Source organism: Xiphophorus maculatus, chromosome 5, assembly GCF_002775205.1.
Source record: "Xiphophorus maculatus strain JP 163 A chromosome 5, X_maculatus-5.0-male, whole genome shotgun sequence".
Classification (NCBI taxonomy): domain Eukaryota; kingdom Metazoa; phylum Chordata; class Actinopteri; order Cyprinodontiformes; family Poeciliidae; genus Xiphophorus; species Xiphophorus maculatus.
The window spans coordinates 25,704,159-25,720,052 of record NC_036447.1 but is presented as its reverse complement, the minus strand read 5'-3'; the positions used below and the strand labels follow the sequence as shown (position 1 = coordinate 25,720,052).

Below are 15,894 nucleotides of genomic sequence, written 5' to 3'. Positions count from 1 at the left end.
CTTCAGACACACAGCTGGTGTACATTATGAACAGTTTGTGGAAGAAGAATATCAGCCAACCTAGTATTTTGACTGAGATAGACACTCAACCACAGAACACACATTTTTACTAACCATTTAACCATTTTGTGTTTATATTAAACATTAAATCTGTGTTTCAGTTTGGCAGGTGAAGGTGCTCAGTATGAATCAGAGCTACTACGATAAATATGAGATGGAGATTACACAAGTTATTAAACTTGGTGAGTGGCAACAAACACATAACCTCATGCTGGTAGTTAGTGAACAACTAAATGCAATACATGGTCTGAAGATATTGATATACGGACCATGAGATACATGGTCCGTCCGTCCGTCTATATCTATTTCTTTGAGTAACTGTAAATTATAAATAGATATGTTTATTTGTTGTTGTTTTTTACCTGCAACCATCCAGGTGTGGATGCAGGAGCCAATATAGCTAGCTAGGTCAATAGAAGCCTCGTTAGCTAGCTAGGTCAATAGAAGCCTAGTTGGCTAGCTAGGTCAATAGAAGCCTAGTTAGTGTTAAGAAGGAAAGTTATTAAGTTAGCTTAAATTTTTGGAAAAAGCATGGCTCTCCTTCCTCCTGTTAGCCGGGTCGCGAGCGGATCTCGTCACAGCCGGCAAGGAAACGGCAAGGCACGATGACGTCACAAAAATACAGAGTTTAATTCAATAGAAATGAATTTAACAAGAAACTTCAGAGTACACAGAAGTACATTCTTTACCTGAGACAAAAGAATTAAAAGAATAAGAACAAAGGCGCCTTTGGAGACAGCTGATGCTTAAAAGCAAAACAGGGCAGTTGTCTGAATTCTTATTATTGAGCATTCCCTTTTCTAGTGAAGGCGTTTCTCTTTGTTAATATATGCAAATAGGGCGTACCTCTGTTTTGACCAACCAAGAGCTACCTTGGCAAATACTTAGACCTTCCCCTGAGTTTTAATGACAAATATCAAGAGTCATTCTAGTTATTAAAGTTATAAGTTATTTTCACAAAACCTATCTTGCTCCTCTGCAGTCAGCCTCTCCAAAGATTTGAATCTTTACCTTATCACAAACAATAATGAGATAGAAGTCTTTTTCAACCTGTAAAACATAACATTCAAACCATTCCCTTTTGGGTTCCAATATTGTCATAGTTAGTACATTTTCAAATACATTTCCCTTTACTAAATTGGTATTTGTAGCTTAGGTAATATACTTTAATCTAACACACTATTGCTATTAATATTAAGAGGTATATCAGAAATTAAACTAAGTGTTTTCCAAGATTCCTAAGTTGTGGTCAACTCCAGATGCAACTCTGAGCTCCTGAGAAACCCCCGACCTCTGACCTGCGAGCCGGGGAAGATATTCTTTATGGCCTCCTAATTTAAAACCTTTCAAGAGCTTTGTGTTTTATGGCTGGTCTAAATTACAGCCTTGCCAAAAGAATGTTTATCTGTGAACTCCTGCCTTGCATCTGCTTTTGTCCAAATGGAATGTTGGTCTACTTAAACGCACATGGCATTAGCTTAACTATATTAAACCATCAAAAATAGCCATGATTCCTTAACATTAGCTAGCTAGGTCAAAGGAGCCTAGCTAGCTAGCACGCTAGGTCTTGCCAAACAAACAGCCTAAGGCTGGTACAAAGTGAACTCCTGACTGCATTACTTGTTATAGTTTACGATTTGCTTAATGTTTTAATCTATCTAGCTCCCCAGTATCTAGCTCAGTTGTCATCAACAGCACACTACAAAAGTAATTTTTTAAGCCACTATGAAAATCCTAAATTGATAAGTGTACCTTTTTTTTTGTACCTGCAACCCTTCAGGTGTTGAGGCTGGAGTTGAAGTTGGTCAGAAGAGGTTTTTCCTGTCGAATGGTGGCTGCAGAGAAGGACTAAACCTCAAACTGGGCTCCCAGTATCTCATCATTGGTCCTAAAGAGGACCAGTGGACCACTCACCCCGGTAACAACGGGTGAGCAAGTACAATATTCTCAGTTCCAGTAAGCATAGCAGCACGTAAACCCCTCATAATTGCTAAATGAGCCTGAAATATAAGACTTAGAGTGACATGCTCTTTTAGTAGACTGTGAACATTGTGTCAACACTGATAGATTTCAGTACAGATAGTAATTTAATGCAAAAGTGACAACATTTCACAATGGATACAGTTGAAGAGCTGTGACATATTCGAGGCTTAAGTCCCTTTTCAGCTTTTAACTTGACTTCCGTTTAAAAGATACACCAGATTATTTTCTCTAAATAAGGTCTGCAGAAATAAAACACAAATTACTCAGAAATTCTCTAAAGTAAAAAAACAAAACGACTAAACCTTTTGAAAACTCTCCACTTAACCGCTGGATATCCTTTTAAGAAAAACAAGCTGTTTAATTTGACTGTTTCTGGTGTGGCGAGATGTCAAATGAAGGTGACGTGCATTAGCAGCACTAACGGGACTAAACTCAAATTTCATTTTTAATCTGTTTTTATATTCGCGCCCAGGTTTATCTACATGTTGGGGAAGGACACCTGGTTGGAGCGCTGGCCTGCAGATGCAGAGTGTTCGAGCAATACCAGCATGCAGGCCAAATGCAAAAGTCTCTCTGATGCTGCAAACGAGCTGTCTGTGAGCGGCTGCAGGCTGTAGTTTCAGCTGTTCTTGATTTTAATTGTACGTCTATGAATGCATGTCTGTAAGAAGCCAAAAAAGATGAAGTAAAAGAGCGCTGTACTGTCTGATAACGTTATAAGTGTTGGGTTTTTTTCTGAGAGTATATAATTAGACATGGGGAATAATGAGGGAGAGCATTGTTCTTGGCGTCTTTTTAAAGAAAACAAATGATTTAAAAAAAAAACATTACTGTATTTATTCTTAGGTCAGTAAATATTAAGAAAATGGAACAATGAAAAAAAACCGCTTAAACTGAATTCATGATCTGTGCTCAAATACAGAAAAGATGTATTGTGTATTAGCGCAAATCACTTCGTGCTGACATGTACTCTAAATATGGAACATTAAAAATACACGTACAACTGTAACACTACTTCCAGTTTTTTGAGAACTGAACAACTTCCTTTATTTCTGTAGTTTGATTTAGTGAGTGTGAAATCAACAGATATGTCATGTGTACAATAACTCTAAATGTACTTGCAAAAGAGGATGTTTTAAAATGGTTTATGGTCAGGCTAAGTGAGACAGACGAAGTGCTGTGGATTTCAGAGCAAAGTTCCTTCCTGTTAATTTGCATTGTGGCCAAGATGGCGGTAAAGTCAAAATTGTTAAAGTGATGTACTCTACACAAACTTTAGCTGGTGGCCTTATTTGGTCATTAGAGAAAAACACATCCTGATTGTTTAAACAAGAACGTTGCTGGCATCATTTACCAATAGTGAAGCGTTTCCTTTTTCAGATGAGTTCAGGCGTGTGAGTCACGCTAGTTAAATTCAGTTCCATGTCTCCAATAAGCAAAATGTTTAAAAGAGAGAGAGAAAAAAAGAAAAAAAACGCAATGCAGCTGTGAAATGATGTCAGCGTTTACAGATCACAGCACACAGTCACTGGTGCATAAAGCGACGGCCACAAAGGAAGAAGGCAGTGATAACAAAGACCCCAACTTATATAATGAAGATTTATGTGGTTTAATCCAGAGAAGAAAGGGGAAGTTGGTACAAATCTATAACAGCAGTTTCGTTGAGACGTAACAAACCGGCACCCGACTTACGGACTCCGGTATCAAATCTTCTCAGTTACAATCAACAGTTTGTGACAAAAACTGTAATAAAAAATATAAAAAGCTTCAATTCTTGTAGACATGATATCTGCTTCAGATCGGGTTTTATACTTGTGCAATGACTTGGTAAGATATTCCATCAGTGAACGGAAGCAACTGAAAGTCTCACATTTGATCACACAATCAGTCTTTTTTTAACACAAGCGCATGTATTTGGGCTTCAATGATGTGGCTATCAACACATTAATACAGCTGCAGCTAGCATACACAGTACAGTTCATTTTATTATGATAGTAGTTTTTGTTACTTCAAGCAAACTGTACACATGTAACGGAAGTTAAAATGATTATTTATGTACAACCTGTTGTTCATTTGGCATCAGTAAGTCATCACTTTTTTTATGAATAAAAAACACATATTGCTGATAAAACAATGAATTTTCTCCCCCATTAGTTTCAAAAACACACCTGTGGTCACCTTAAAACTCCCACGGTATTAAGACATTTGGACCCCACAAGTCTTATACTTTGTGCACGGTCCGACAGGGCAAGTTTGGGTGTGTGCGTGTGTGTGTGTGTGTGCGTGTGTGTGTGTGTGTGTGTGTGTGTGTGTGTGGTTTCAGGAGCTGACGGTCTGACATTTGTCACTGTCCTCTCGAGCATCACACTAACGCTATCAGTACAGATAGTGTACTGATAGCGTTAATGGTGTGACTTTTGACTGTTGACTTCTAGAGCTGGTGCAATGCTCTTACTCTCAAACCTGTTGTTGTTACAGGCAGGATTCATCATACAGCTGAGGTGTTATGCAGAAATAACTGTGAAATGGTTCTGGGGAAAAAGGAGTTTGCAACAGAAAGACTGTTTCTGTGGGTGAGGCGAATCCATCCACTTCCTGTCATTGCCTCGTATCTCTCACCAACGTTTCCTCCTTTTTGGGAAAGTTTGAGAATTCACTCATTAATATATTTTTTTCATCCAGTTCCCAATTGAAAGGTCTTTTTTTTGTCAAAACAATTTGTTTCCTGTTTCCAGTTGTGATGCAGTTCCAGATGATGTCTTCTCTATATATATGATGTTACACTTTTTGTTTCATTTGAAACATTTGTTGAATTGTCCTCTTTCCCAGCAATAATAATAATAATAATAATGACAATATGTGTAAAAGGGAAGTTCAAAGCAGAAAGTCCATTCTCTGGGCATTTTGGTCCATCCTAATGTTTACCTGGAGGCTGATTGATAAGCTGCAGGTAATTATAATGAAAAAAGAACAACCTTATGACCACAAGTATGTTTGTACAGCAATAGATATTATTTACCCGGTTTACGTTTATTTACTACGCTGTATAAAGCATTTGAATCATCTTCGGGTTCTGGGTTTTCAGTTCTGAAAAGGAAAAAGAAATGAAAATGCAACATGAAATGCTTTGGCAGAGTAATTTGTGAATACTTGTTTTTCTTTTTCTTGGTAAAGCAAGTCTGTAGAACAAATCCAAAAGAGAAACCCTCCATAATCAGGCTACTCTAAAAGATATATTTCACAAATGTTTTCTCTACACAACACTTTGGCAGCTTAAGGAATCATTGTCTTCTATAATAATTTAAATGTGCTGTTTCTTAATGTTCACCAAGCACGATGTTAACGAGAGCTACTTACCTCTGGCCAAACTTGACAGTAGCGTACTCTACGTTCTGCTCGCCCTCTTCCTCCAGATCAGCTGTGCCGGTTTTACCAGGTTGAAAGTTTTCATACACAGGAGCTCTCTGCTTCCTCAGGAACCGGATGCTGGCGTACTGAAGGTCTTCCTGCGACTTCGACAGGCTGTTTTGGTTCTGCAGGAGCAAATGCATTTCACAATCAGTTATAGATTCGCTTGTCAAATGAAGCCGTGCTTCAAACAGTTTACTGTCCACAGAAAACTGTTACTGTTCTAACGTTTCAATGACTTAAGGTGGCTGCAGCGCCTGTCACTTTAAAAGACACACGGCAGGGAAAAATAAGTATTGAGAACATCAACGTCTTACTCATTTATATCTATAATGAAGCAATGACCCAGCTAATCCACAGACAAACAAAACAACAAATTAATCCAGAAATAATATGTAGCAAAGCAAAATGATGCAGGAACATTCTTACTGAAATTTATTACAGGCCAATAAAATCAGCTGATGTGAATTGGTACTAATGAGAACAGGATTATTGTTTAACCCTAAAAAGCTTAAAATCTTTTTAAGATGACAGATTTTATGTTATTTTAAAGCTTCTTGCGTTCAACACTTATTCTTTAATTCCAGTTTGTCTGCGGTCCAGTGGGATCGCACTGTCCCCGTGTGCGTTGTTACATGTTTCATTATTGTGTAGTTTCAGGAACTGACGGTCTGATGGATCAACCTTCCCTGCTGTCTGACCGTGACATTTGCTGCTAAGACCGCGAGAGGGTTCATGGACTTGTTTATTTTTATATCTTTGAACATATCGACTTGGGTTGTTACCACCATATTGGTCGATTTTCATTAGAGAAGTACAACTAGACACATATTTACCGAGATATAATGTTGATGGCACTAATGTGATGCACCTAAAAATGCCACCACAGTATTTATATGTTCTCGGAGCCAGAAGCGACCCACTGTGCAGTAGAGAGGCCAGTAACCGGTGAAAAGAGTGTACCAGCCTGCAGAGTGCAGCGCTGTGGACTCAAGCGTCCGAGATCAGCAAGATGTCTTCTGGTGAGAGAAAACAACTACTATTGGAGCATCAAGAAAAAGTTACACCAGCTAAAAGGTAGTGAAGCCCACCTCATCGCAACTTCTCTTGGAGACGTGGAAGGACTGGACTCCAGTCAGCTGACTCAGAATGATGAAGAAAGTTGTGTTGAATATCTGACTACCTCCCTGACATGTCCAACAATCCTGGGTCGGGAGGACCAGGGCTTGCCATTATTAAAAAGACTGGAATGTTTCCTAGACGGCACTATGATGAATCGTGGACATGCTACAGTATCCTTTGAAGCAGAAGCAAGTACAAGTGAGCAGGCCATTTCCCCTGTTCAGCCACAAGACGGCTATGGTGATACAAACATACAGAGATTATTGGCCCGCTATGACTCTATTCAAGCTCAATTAAACCAAGCCTTATCCACTTCCGCTTCTCCAGACCCACAGGGACAAAATCCAACACCACCTCGCTCCAACCAATCTCGCAACCAGCAGGCAACTTGGGCGTCAGTTCCACCAGCTACAGGGGACCCACTTCTCCCGACTCTCCAACCCCATCACCAACAGCTGTGCTCACCACAGTACTCTGTTCCTCGTTCAGGGAACATTCCAAGTCACCCTGGTGAGAACATGATAGCCATGAAAGATTTGCCGCTGCTGTCCCGCAGAGAATTCAAAGTGCATGGGGCAATGATTAGTGACACAACATCAGAACTCAGTTACAATAGCATCTGTAAACAGATAGATGAGGGTCTCAGGGAGAATCACACTTCAAATGAGGTGATTAGAGGAGTGTTAGGAAGCAGTGCCTCATAGCTGACAGTGGGGTCACCTAGAAGGGTCTTGAGGTCTCGGCGAACACTGTCATACTTCTCCACTATGCCCTGGCAAACAGTGTTGAGAAAGATGCACTGAATTGTGGAAATATCGTACTTAACGACTGAGTCTGGTTGTCTGAGGGAGAACAGGATCTTTTGCTTCAGTCCAATCATTCTATACAAAAACTGCTGAGGGGTCTCATTTTCAAACTGCTTAGCACACATTAAATCTTGGAAGAGCTCTGTACTACTTTTCTCACCTAAGTGAGACTGCAGGAAACTTTTAAGCTCAGAAACTGTGAGATCGTCTTTTGTTGTTAACATGTCTCGGAAGTTACCTGGCACAGCTAAAAGTTCAAAACTGTGAAACAGACAATGAACAAGAACAAGAACTGGAGAGAGACACTGAACAGGTTGAACTTGATATCGAGCAGGAGGAGCAAGTACCAACTCAGGAGGGATTTCTCAGGAGATCTACATGAGCAAGGAGACCACCTCAGACACTCAGTTACAACACTATGGGCGTTCTTACCAGCCACAAGGGGTCATAGGTCATGTTGGACTGTGTGGGTTACAAGCTTCACCATTGTGGGCAATATAACCTGTACAAGGACATTTTTATGCTCTTCATCAGACTGTACCTTATGCAACGACAGTCCCTTTCGCAAGGCCTTATAATTTTGTATACTAAGATGTGTACACTGAAGGAAAAGGTTCTTTGAGTGAGGTTCTTGTGATAATAACCAAGTTGTTAATATTTGGTGAATTGGTATCACTGGCTTTGAAGTGTCAGAGCCACCTTTTAAGTTGGGGAGCATGTGGTGCACCTAAAAATGCCACCACAGTATTTAGTTTTTTTTTAAAAATAATTTTAAAATATTTTCAGATACAATTTATTCTATTTTCTCAACAAAAAAAATTAACAAATTACATTTTGTTTGCAGTTCGGCATGTTAATCTGCCTACATTTATAGTGCTTTCCTGAGGTGGGGACGGGAGCGGTAGTGGCGAAGCGGAACCTTTGTTTGGGGGACGTTGCTTCCAGGTTGGTTTTGGGATGTACTTCCGGTGTGCCCCAGACACAATCTGAATGCTAACGGCAGCGCTACGATCTCTGACTTCTGTTTATTTGTCCTCCTGGTCAGTATACGGTAAAGAAAAACACCAAAAGTACCCTGTAAAGATGTTTACACATTAGTTGACCAGAATATATCGCAGAGTCATGGCTTTTTTGCAAAACTTTGTCACTTTTATCAGGCGAGGGTAACTTTCACAATATGCCAGCTCGCTCTGAGGGCCGTTACAACTTAACGTCTCCATGTAGGGTCGTTATATCCTAACGTCTCCATGTTTAAGAAGTTTTATTTTTCTTTGTTGGAATGATATTCACTTAAAATGCAGTAAAGCTTTGTGACAGTTAATTTGTACTGTCTGGTGCACGTGCCGTGGTTGTCTTCACCTGCGTGGGGGATGAAGGTGTGAGGGGAGGTGATGTGTGAGGTTCATTGTTGCCTGAGAAGACCAAGTTTTTACGGCAATGGCAATGTAAAACATTAATATTGTGTAATATAAAAGGTTTGCTTGTTAACAAATAAAGAAAACCCAATCTTAATTGGGCGGCAGCGCTACGATCGTCATTGCTGACTCCTGTTTATTTGTCCTACAGATTGTGTCATCACTGTTACAGCAGTCCTGACACTTGGGACCTGTAACACTAATCTCTTAAAGAAATCCAAGAGGCACTGACTAAATATCAGGGTTTTTTTCATGACATATTCATTATCACTGCCCCACCAGCCCTGGTGCTTTGCTCCTGGCTCCACTCAGAACTTGCTGACTGTTTTACTGCGTTATTAACAGAAGTCAGGATGTGAAGAGGGGATTATACCAGCCTCTTATTTCCCATCTGACCTGCTCAATGTTGTTGGGGTTTCCTCCAGGCTTAGGCGGTGGTGTTGATGTTCTCCACTTTCTAGTTATTAGAAAAAATAGTTAGTGGTCATTTATTGTTCCTAAAATGACCGCATGGCAACAGTGTCTGTAAAAGGTATTCACCCCCTTTGATATGTTACTCTGATATTGATTTTACAAATTAATTAAGATCAACAAATTTTTTTTTTCTTTCACAATAAAAGCCAAATACCTTCCATAATTTACAATGGGTTTAATTAAAGTCCAGGGGATGTTCAGTGCCTTAGAGATTCTTTTTGTATGCATCTCCTGACTTATACTTTCCAATAATTGGAGTGTTCTTTTGTCTTCATGCTGCAACCATTCGAGACACAATCACTCTTTGTGAGACTGCTAGCCCCAATTGGCTGGACCTCTGTTGAATTAAGTCTGTCACTTTAACAGGGTGAATATTAACACAATTACATTTTGTTTCATGTTTTTAATTTATTGTCATTACTTTCTAGAGATCAGTTTTCACTTTGACATTTAAGGGTTTTGTTTTGTTTTATTTGTGGAAAAAAACCCAAAAAACATTTGTTGACCATGATTGATTTGTGCAAGTGTTAAAAAGTTAAAACAACCAGAAGGGTGAATGCATTTTATGGGCACTTTAAATGTAAGAAATGTGAAGATTAAAAAGATTAACTTACCTCGATATTAAGAAGACAAGGAGAAAAATCATGATCAGCAAAATAGAAGCAACAGTCCCAAAGACTATTATCTTTGATTGCCCTGAAAAGAAAACACATTTAGACCTACCAAACTGAAATGTTTAGAGTGATTCTACAATTTAAAATTCTATTCTAGTTTTTGTTCGGGTTAGCCCACAGTTTGCACGATAACTATGCCTAAAAAGGTCATTGGGTGATTTAAACTATAAATATTTACCTGCCACAACAGTCACAGATACAGAGGTGTTATGATGTCCTATCTTGTTCTGGACTTTACAGTAATAGTTCCCACTGTGTTCATTTTGTATGTTGGTGATGTTGAAGCGTTCTCCTGAAGCTTTTTGTGCCTTCTCTCCCTCCTTGTACCAGGTGTAGTTAGCTGCTGGGTTAGCATCACTGCTACATGTCAGAGTCACGGAGCTACCCACCACGATGTCACCAGACGGACTCTGAGACACTGAAGGAGATCTGGGAGCATCTGCAAGAAAAAGTAGGAGTTGTGTTTGTTACTTTTATAATTATGTCAAAATATAAAGTTAATAAGTGGAAGACATTCTTTAATGTGCGACTGCGTACATTTAACATCAACATTGACTATTGAGTTGTTTTGTCCCATCTTGTTTATGGCTGTACAGTAATATTGCCCAGAATCCATCGACTTGATGGAGTCAAAGATAAGATTTTTATTTGATTCCAGGAGTTTGTTGTCTTTTTCCTTGTACCAGGTGTAGTTAGCTGCTGGATTAGCATTACTGCTGCAGGTCAGAATCACTGGGTTTCCCTCCTTGATCTCTCCTGAAGGAGTTATGGACACAGAGACGTTTGGGGCATCTGACAAAAACAATAAGTAGACATTTAATAAGCATGAATAAAATGGAAATACATCCTGATATAAAAATAAAAGAAGAAAACTTACAGAGAACATCAAGAAACCGAGATGAAGAGTTACATTCTCCATGCAGGTTCTGAGCCTTGCAAGAGTAGCTTCCTCTGTGCTCAGAGCCGACAGCGAGGACATGAAAAACCTCAGACCCATTAGCAATGATTTTATTCTCCTTGTACCAGGTGTAGTTAGCTGCTGGGTTAGCATCACTAGTACAGGTCAGAGTCACTGGGTTTCCCTCCTCTACTGCTCCAGAGGGGTTCACTGACACAGAACAGTTCTTTGGACCGTCTGAGTGAGGAAACAAAATGATAGCCTGAGGTTTGGTTTGAATGTTTCAAACTATATTATAGGATCTATTAAAAGTCTATATCTGATTTTCTAAACTGGTTACCCAGTAAATGAAAGAATAAAACTTAGTCTGACTGTCTAATCGACAGACAGACAATTTTCTGTTTTAATCTGAAAATTAAAAAATCAGACAGGAAAATCTGAGGGCCACACTTGAAACCTAAAAACATTTTCAACTTCCTGTCATGACTTTCTGATTATTCAAGCTAGGATAATTACATCTGAAAGAATTAATTCTTGCAAAATAATTCTTGACAAATCTTTTGTGAAAAAGTTAAAAAAAAAATTGAACCTTCAAACGGTTCAACCTTTGCTTCTACAGAACCAACAGTAAGTCTCTATTGTATTCTACTCACATTTCACATTAATATCGATACTTGGAGACGTCCGGCTCCCAAGGTCATTTCCAGCTGCACAGTAATACCTCCCAGAATCAGAGACCTGGATGGAGCTGAAGACTGGTTGTATTTCTGTGCTGACAAGTTGACCATGTTGATCTTCATTCACCCTGTAAATGTTGTATTTAGCTGCTGGATTAGCATCACTGCTGCAGGTCAGAGTCACTTTAGAGCCTTCAACAGTTTCTGAGGGGGTCACTGACAGAACGGTGGTCTGTGGAGCATCTGGAGAAAACGTGAGAATAAAACTTCAGATGAAGCTCATGACTTTGCAACTTGAAGCTCAGAATCCCAAATATCAATAAATTTACAAAAATGTAGAGATAAATGGACTAAACTTGTGGCGTCGCATTCAAAATTTAGCAACAACTGTGAGCATTTATGTAAATGTAATTTATTGGTTTCTTAATTTCAAAGCTTTTTTACACATTATTGTAATGAGATATTTATGTGCAGCATTTTGAGGAAAGAGATTATTGTAATTTGAAATGTGACTGTAACATTGCAAAATTTATAAAAAGTGAATCACTGTGAATAAATACTTTCAGGCTGCACTGAGAATCTGATGGAAAATATGTGGAAAGAGCAACAGATTAGGGTGATGGGAAAGAGGCTTTTTTTCCCAACAGAAATTGCAAAAATTTACAATGTTTTGAACTTTTGAGAGATGCCTGTCAAATCAGTAACCATGACACATTTCTAGGTTGAATTAAAATATTTTTAGATCTAAACCTGCCAGGTGAATTAATAATTTTTTTGTTGAACTAAATACTTTAAATATTTTCATCAGACAAATACAGAGATACAAACTTACACACTGCAGGAGATGGAACATCCTCATGTCCTCTTATTGCACACTGATATCTGTGTGTGGTATTAAATGAGGACAGGACCAAATTATTGTTATTTTCTTTGTTTGCTTTCCCATCCTCCAACCAGACGTAGGAAACTGGAGGACCCAGCTGACAGTCAGTGTGACATGTCAGCTGGATCCTGATTGGATCATTTAATCTGTTTACCTTCACCTGTAGATCTATGTGGACAAAAAAGTTATAATTTTATGAAAATCATACAAGCAGATTTATTTAGAGGTTAAACTGTACTATTTGCAACATCTTAAAACCAAATGACTTAAATTGCAACTGTTACCTCTGACGAATAAAGAGACTCCAGGTGAACCCATGTATTTTCCACCTTGTTGGTTTGTTATGAACCTGAACTTGTACTCTTGTGAGTCAGTTTGACTCACATTAAAGATCTTCAGAGAGCAGAAAGTCGTTGTGCAATTGTATTCCACACGAACTGAATAATCTGTGTCATCTTTCAGATCCACAAAATCTCCATTAATCACTTTTGTAAACCAAAATGTTTTCTCTATAACAGTTTTTATGTTGCCGTATTTGTCTGGGTAAATATATTTGCAGCTCATTTCCACTGTTGATCCTTTTAGGGCACAAATGGAAGAACGACTATAAGTCACTCCCCAACCATTCTGACCACAAACATCTGGAAGAAAAAAGACATTAAATAAACATTAAGTAGACTGTTTATGTAAACATATTTTAATGAATCTGAAATACATTTTCAAAATGATGATATCTATCAACTAAAAGCTTTTAACACTTGAAGAATCCCGAGTCTCGTCTACAAAGTGTGAAACACAAAACATTTATGTGCTCTTGACTTTCCACACAAAGTTCAAATCAATAATCAAAGTTAATATCAATAATAAACTAACAGTGAATGTTTATGAAACCATAAGGCGATTCTTTCTGCACCTTTCAACTTGTTGCTGCCACCTAGAAAGAAAACTGGAAAACTGTTAATATTGTAAAAACAACGACTGTACTCTGCATGATGAACAATTAATGTATCAATATATTGTAATATCATCAGTGCTTATTAACAATAATCATCTAGGGCCAGTCCAAGGTTTCATGGGCCTAAAGCAGAATTGACCTTGTGGCCCCTCGTCCTGTGAAGAACATCACCATCATTAACAAGATTCAGTTCAGATCTGGTGGAGAGAGTCGAGTTTAACTGGCTGAATATAAAAGCAATCACAGATTATTGGTTATTAATTGACGAGATGATTAGTGAACAAACTGAACTCAAAGACAAAAAATGTTTAAAACTTCAAGCCTCAAATTGTAACTCCCTGTAACTCCTTGAAATCTTATGTTAAATGGTACACTATATTAAACTGGTTAATCTAATAATGTAGAAAGTATAGAAAACATCTTAATGGTGATTCTTAACCTCAATAAACTAATAGAACAATTTTAGATCCATTGTTTATGTTTTGGCCTCTATTTTAGTCTCAGATTGTCTCTGGCATCATCCATGTGGTGTAGAATAATAACAGCAGCTTTATCATTATAATTATCAATATTATTATAGATGCATCAATGTAAAGCTGAAGAAAGTCTGATGAGGTGATTTACAGTCAGTGGTTCAGTTCTGTGTCTGGAGCTGCAGACGGTGTTTCGACATGATGAGTCTCTTGTTGCTGTTTTCTTTCAAGATCTGACCACAAAGTGACTGTCAGATTAATCCAGGCTGAACAAGTAAACAACATGCTGGCTGTTCAGGATTTAATATCCAATCATATTTTGTTGATCCCAACAAAATGTGAATGGGAGCCAAATTGATCAGATTACCTAAAGATTCAGTTGAACTGGTCCAAAGTTGAAGCCAGTTTGCAGTGAACTCTTTCCACCAAGATCCTGACTGAGTTTACAGCAGTGATGTGAAGAAACAGGCTGCTGTCATTCTGTCTCTGGAGCCTGTTTAGATTTATTTACTGGAGTTTCTTCTTATAAATGTTTTTTCTTGTAAACTCTGTGTTTTCATATCCCTCATTTAGACATTTGTCTAAAACTTCCCTCCCAGTAAAAGTTCCTCTTCTACTCTGAAGGAAACCACACGACTTATTTCTCTCTGTGTGAACCGAGGAGTCTGTTCTTCCATTAGCTCTGTTATGATGTTCAGAGTAAATGTGTTCACTCCTGTGCACATTATCACTTCGTCTTGCTTTGTTTTTGGATTTAAACATTCATCACGATTTAGTAGGAAATCCTTGCAAGTTTTTGCAAAAGTACAAAAGTGAAGCATCAGTTTCTAAAATGATCTTAGTCTGGCCTCAAGGGGAAGAAAATATAACATATATTACCCCATCTCTATATTTGTCAAACTAAGATGAACATTTCTTATTTATCTTGAATGTACATGTAACACTGACTTTTACTTGTGACTTATTCATGTTTTCAAAAAGCATTAAATGATTTACTTTTCCCAAAAGAATTCAACAAAATTCATCATTTTAGCTGAAAATGTTTTCATCGTGTCGTTTCTTCATTAAGCTCCTTGCAACACGACAAAGATCTAATCTAAAATGTGAAACGTTTAGAGGAAGCTCATGCAGTGAATTTTAAAGGTGTTTGACTTTAATCATCCATCCAGTCAGAGCTTTTAAAATATTAGCAAAGACGACTGACATAAATAAAATCTATCTTTGGAATTGTCTAAGAAATACATATATATTAAAAAAATCTCTCAGGACTTTTTAAAGATTAAAAAAATATTTTCATATTATTCATAACCTTTATTCATGCTTATCTTTACAAAACACACATTAATAAATATATTGTAAGCAATACATATTTTTCCCCTTAAATCATTTTGTCTAGACGCTTTAAATTCTGATTTCTTTCCTACTTCATAAAACCTGAAATCCAAATGCAGGCTGTTTGAGGTGGAAGATAAAGTTTCCTGCTCATTACCTGCTGCCATGAGAAGGACGATAACTCCACGGATCGCTGCTGAGAAACTCATAGCTGCTCCTTTCTTCTCTTTAAATGAACTAAAAAGGCAGAAACTCTACTTTAGTCTGCAGAGCAAAGTTACAGGCAGTTATTTTCCCACAGAACTTTATGCAAATGGCATAAAGAAGTTGTTGACGATGAGCTCAGTTTCCTTCCTCTTATCATCTGAAGGTGTGAGCAGCTAATGACAGAACATGATGGCAGCAGATGCGCTGTTGAAAAACAGGAACACTAAAAATATTCTGCTGTGTAATTCAACATTGATGTAGAGAAAACAGAAAATGCCTTAAGTTCAGTTTTTATAGTTGAACAATGTTTTTTGTTTTTACATGGATTTCTCTAAAATCATTCTTTATGTGGCCCAAATTGTGTAGGATTTTAAAAGCAGAAATCTTATCAATGGAAAGTTGAAAATAGAAAATAAAACACGGTTCAGCAGAGAAACATTTTGGATAAAGCATGATGCAGCTGAAATAGTTTTGCTCTGACTTGACGTGGATAAAAGTTTGTTTGAGTTGTAGCACAAGGAAATAGG

The 15,894-nt window shown here is 38.0% G+C and overlaps 2 protein-coding genes across 4 annotated transcripts in view; one reads left to right on the top strand and one right to left on the bottom strand.

Annotated features, from left to right (window-relative positions):
- Positions 1–3,052, top strand: part of LOC102225876 (complement C3-like) — a 27,456-nt gene extending 24,404 nt beyond the window's left edge. For 2 of the 3 annotated variants that reach the window (XM_023333486.1, XM_023333485.1), the window contains exons 42-44: positions 162–242; positions 1,841–1,988; positions 2,516–3,052. In XM_023333486.1, the coding sequence (XP_023189254.1) occupies positions 162–242; positions 1,841–1,988; positions 2,516–2,660 (374 nt within the window). In that variant the 3' untranslated portion in view covers positions 2,661–3,052. The remainder of the gene's footprint in view (positions 1–161; positions 243–1,840; positions 1,989–2,515) is intronic. The other variant, XM_023333487.1, reaches the window with a different exon arrangement.
- On the bottom strand, positions 2,865–15,894 carry LOC111608576 (B-cell receptor CD22-like). Its single transcript, XM_023333488.1, has 11 exons — positions 15,318–15,894; positions 12,685–13,041; positions 12,350–12,568; positions 11,494–11,760; positions 10,820–11,077; positions 10,480–10,734; positions 10,121–10,381; positions 9,883–9,964; positions 9,191–9,251; positions 5,401–5,576; positions 2,865–5,130 (listed from the first exon to the last, which is right to left on the bottom strand). The coding sequence occupies exons 1-11, from the start codon at positions 15,367–15,369 to the stop codon at positions 5,055–5,057; spliced, it is 2,064 nt and encodes a 687-aa protein (XP_023189256.1). The 5' UTR covers positions 15,370–15,894; the 3' UTR covers positions 2,865–5,054.

What these genes read in the sequence shown, in the direction of transcription:
- LOC111608576 (XM_023333488.1), bottom strand. Translation starts at nt 15,369, where the DNA reads ATGAGTTTCTCAGCAGCGATCCGTGGAGTTATCGTCCTTCTCATGGCA. An exon ending in AGTCAATGTTGATGTTAAAT is followed by an intron (nt 10,382 to 10,479) that starts GTACGCAGTCGC and finishes TTTTTCTTGCAG; the next exon opens with ATGCTCCCAGATCTCCTTCA. An exon ending in ACTGTCAAGTTTGGCCAGAG is followed by an intron (nt 5,131 to 5,400) that starts GTAAGTAGCTCT and finishes TTTCCTTTTCAG; the next exon opens with AACTGAAAACCCAGAACCCG.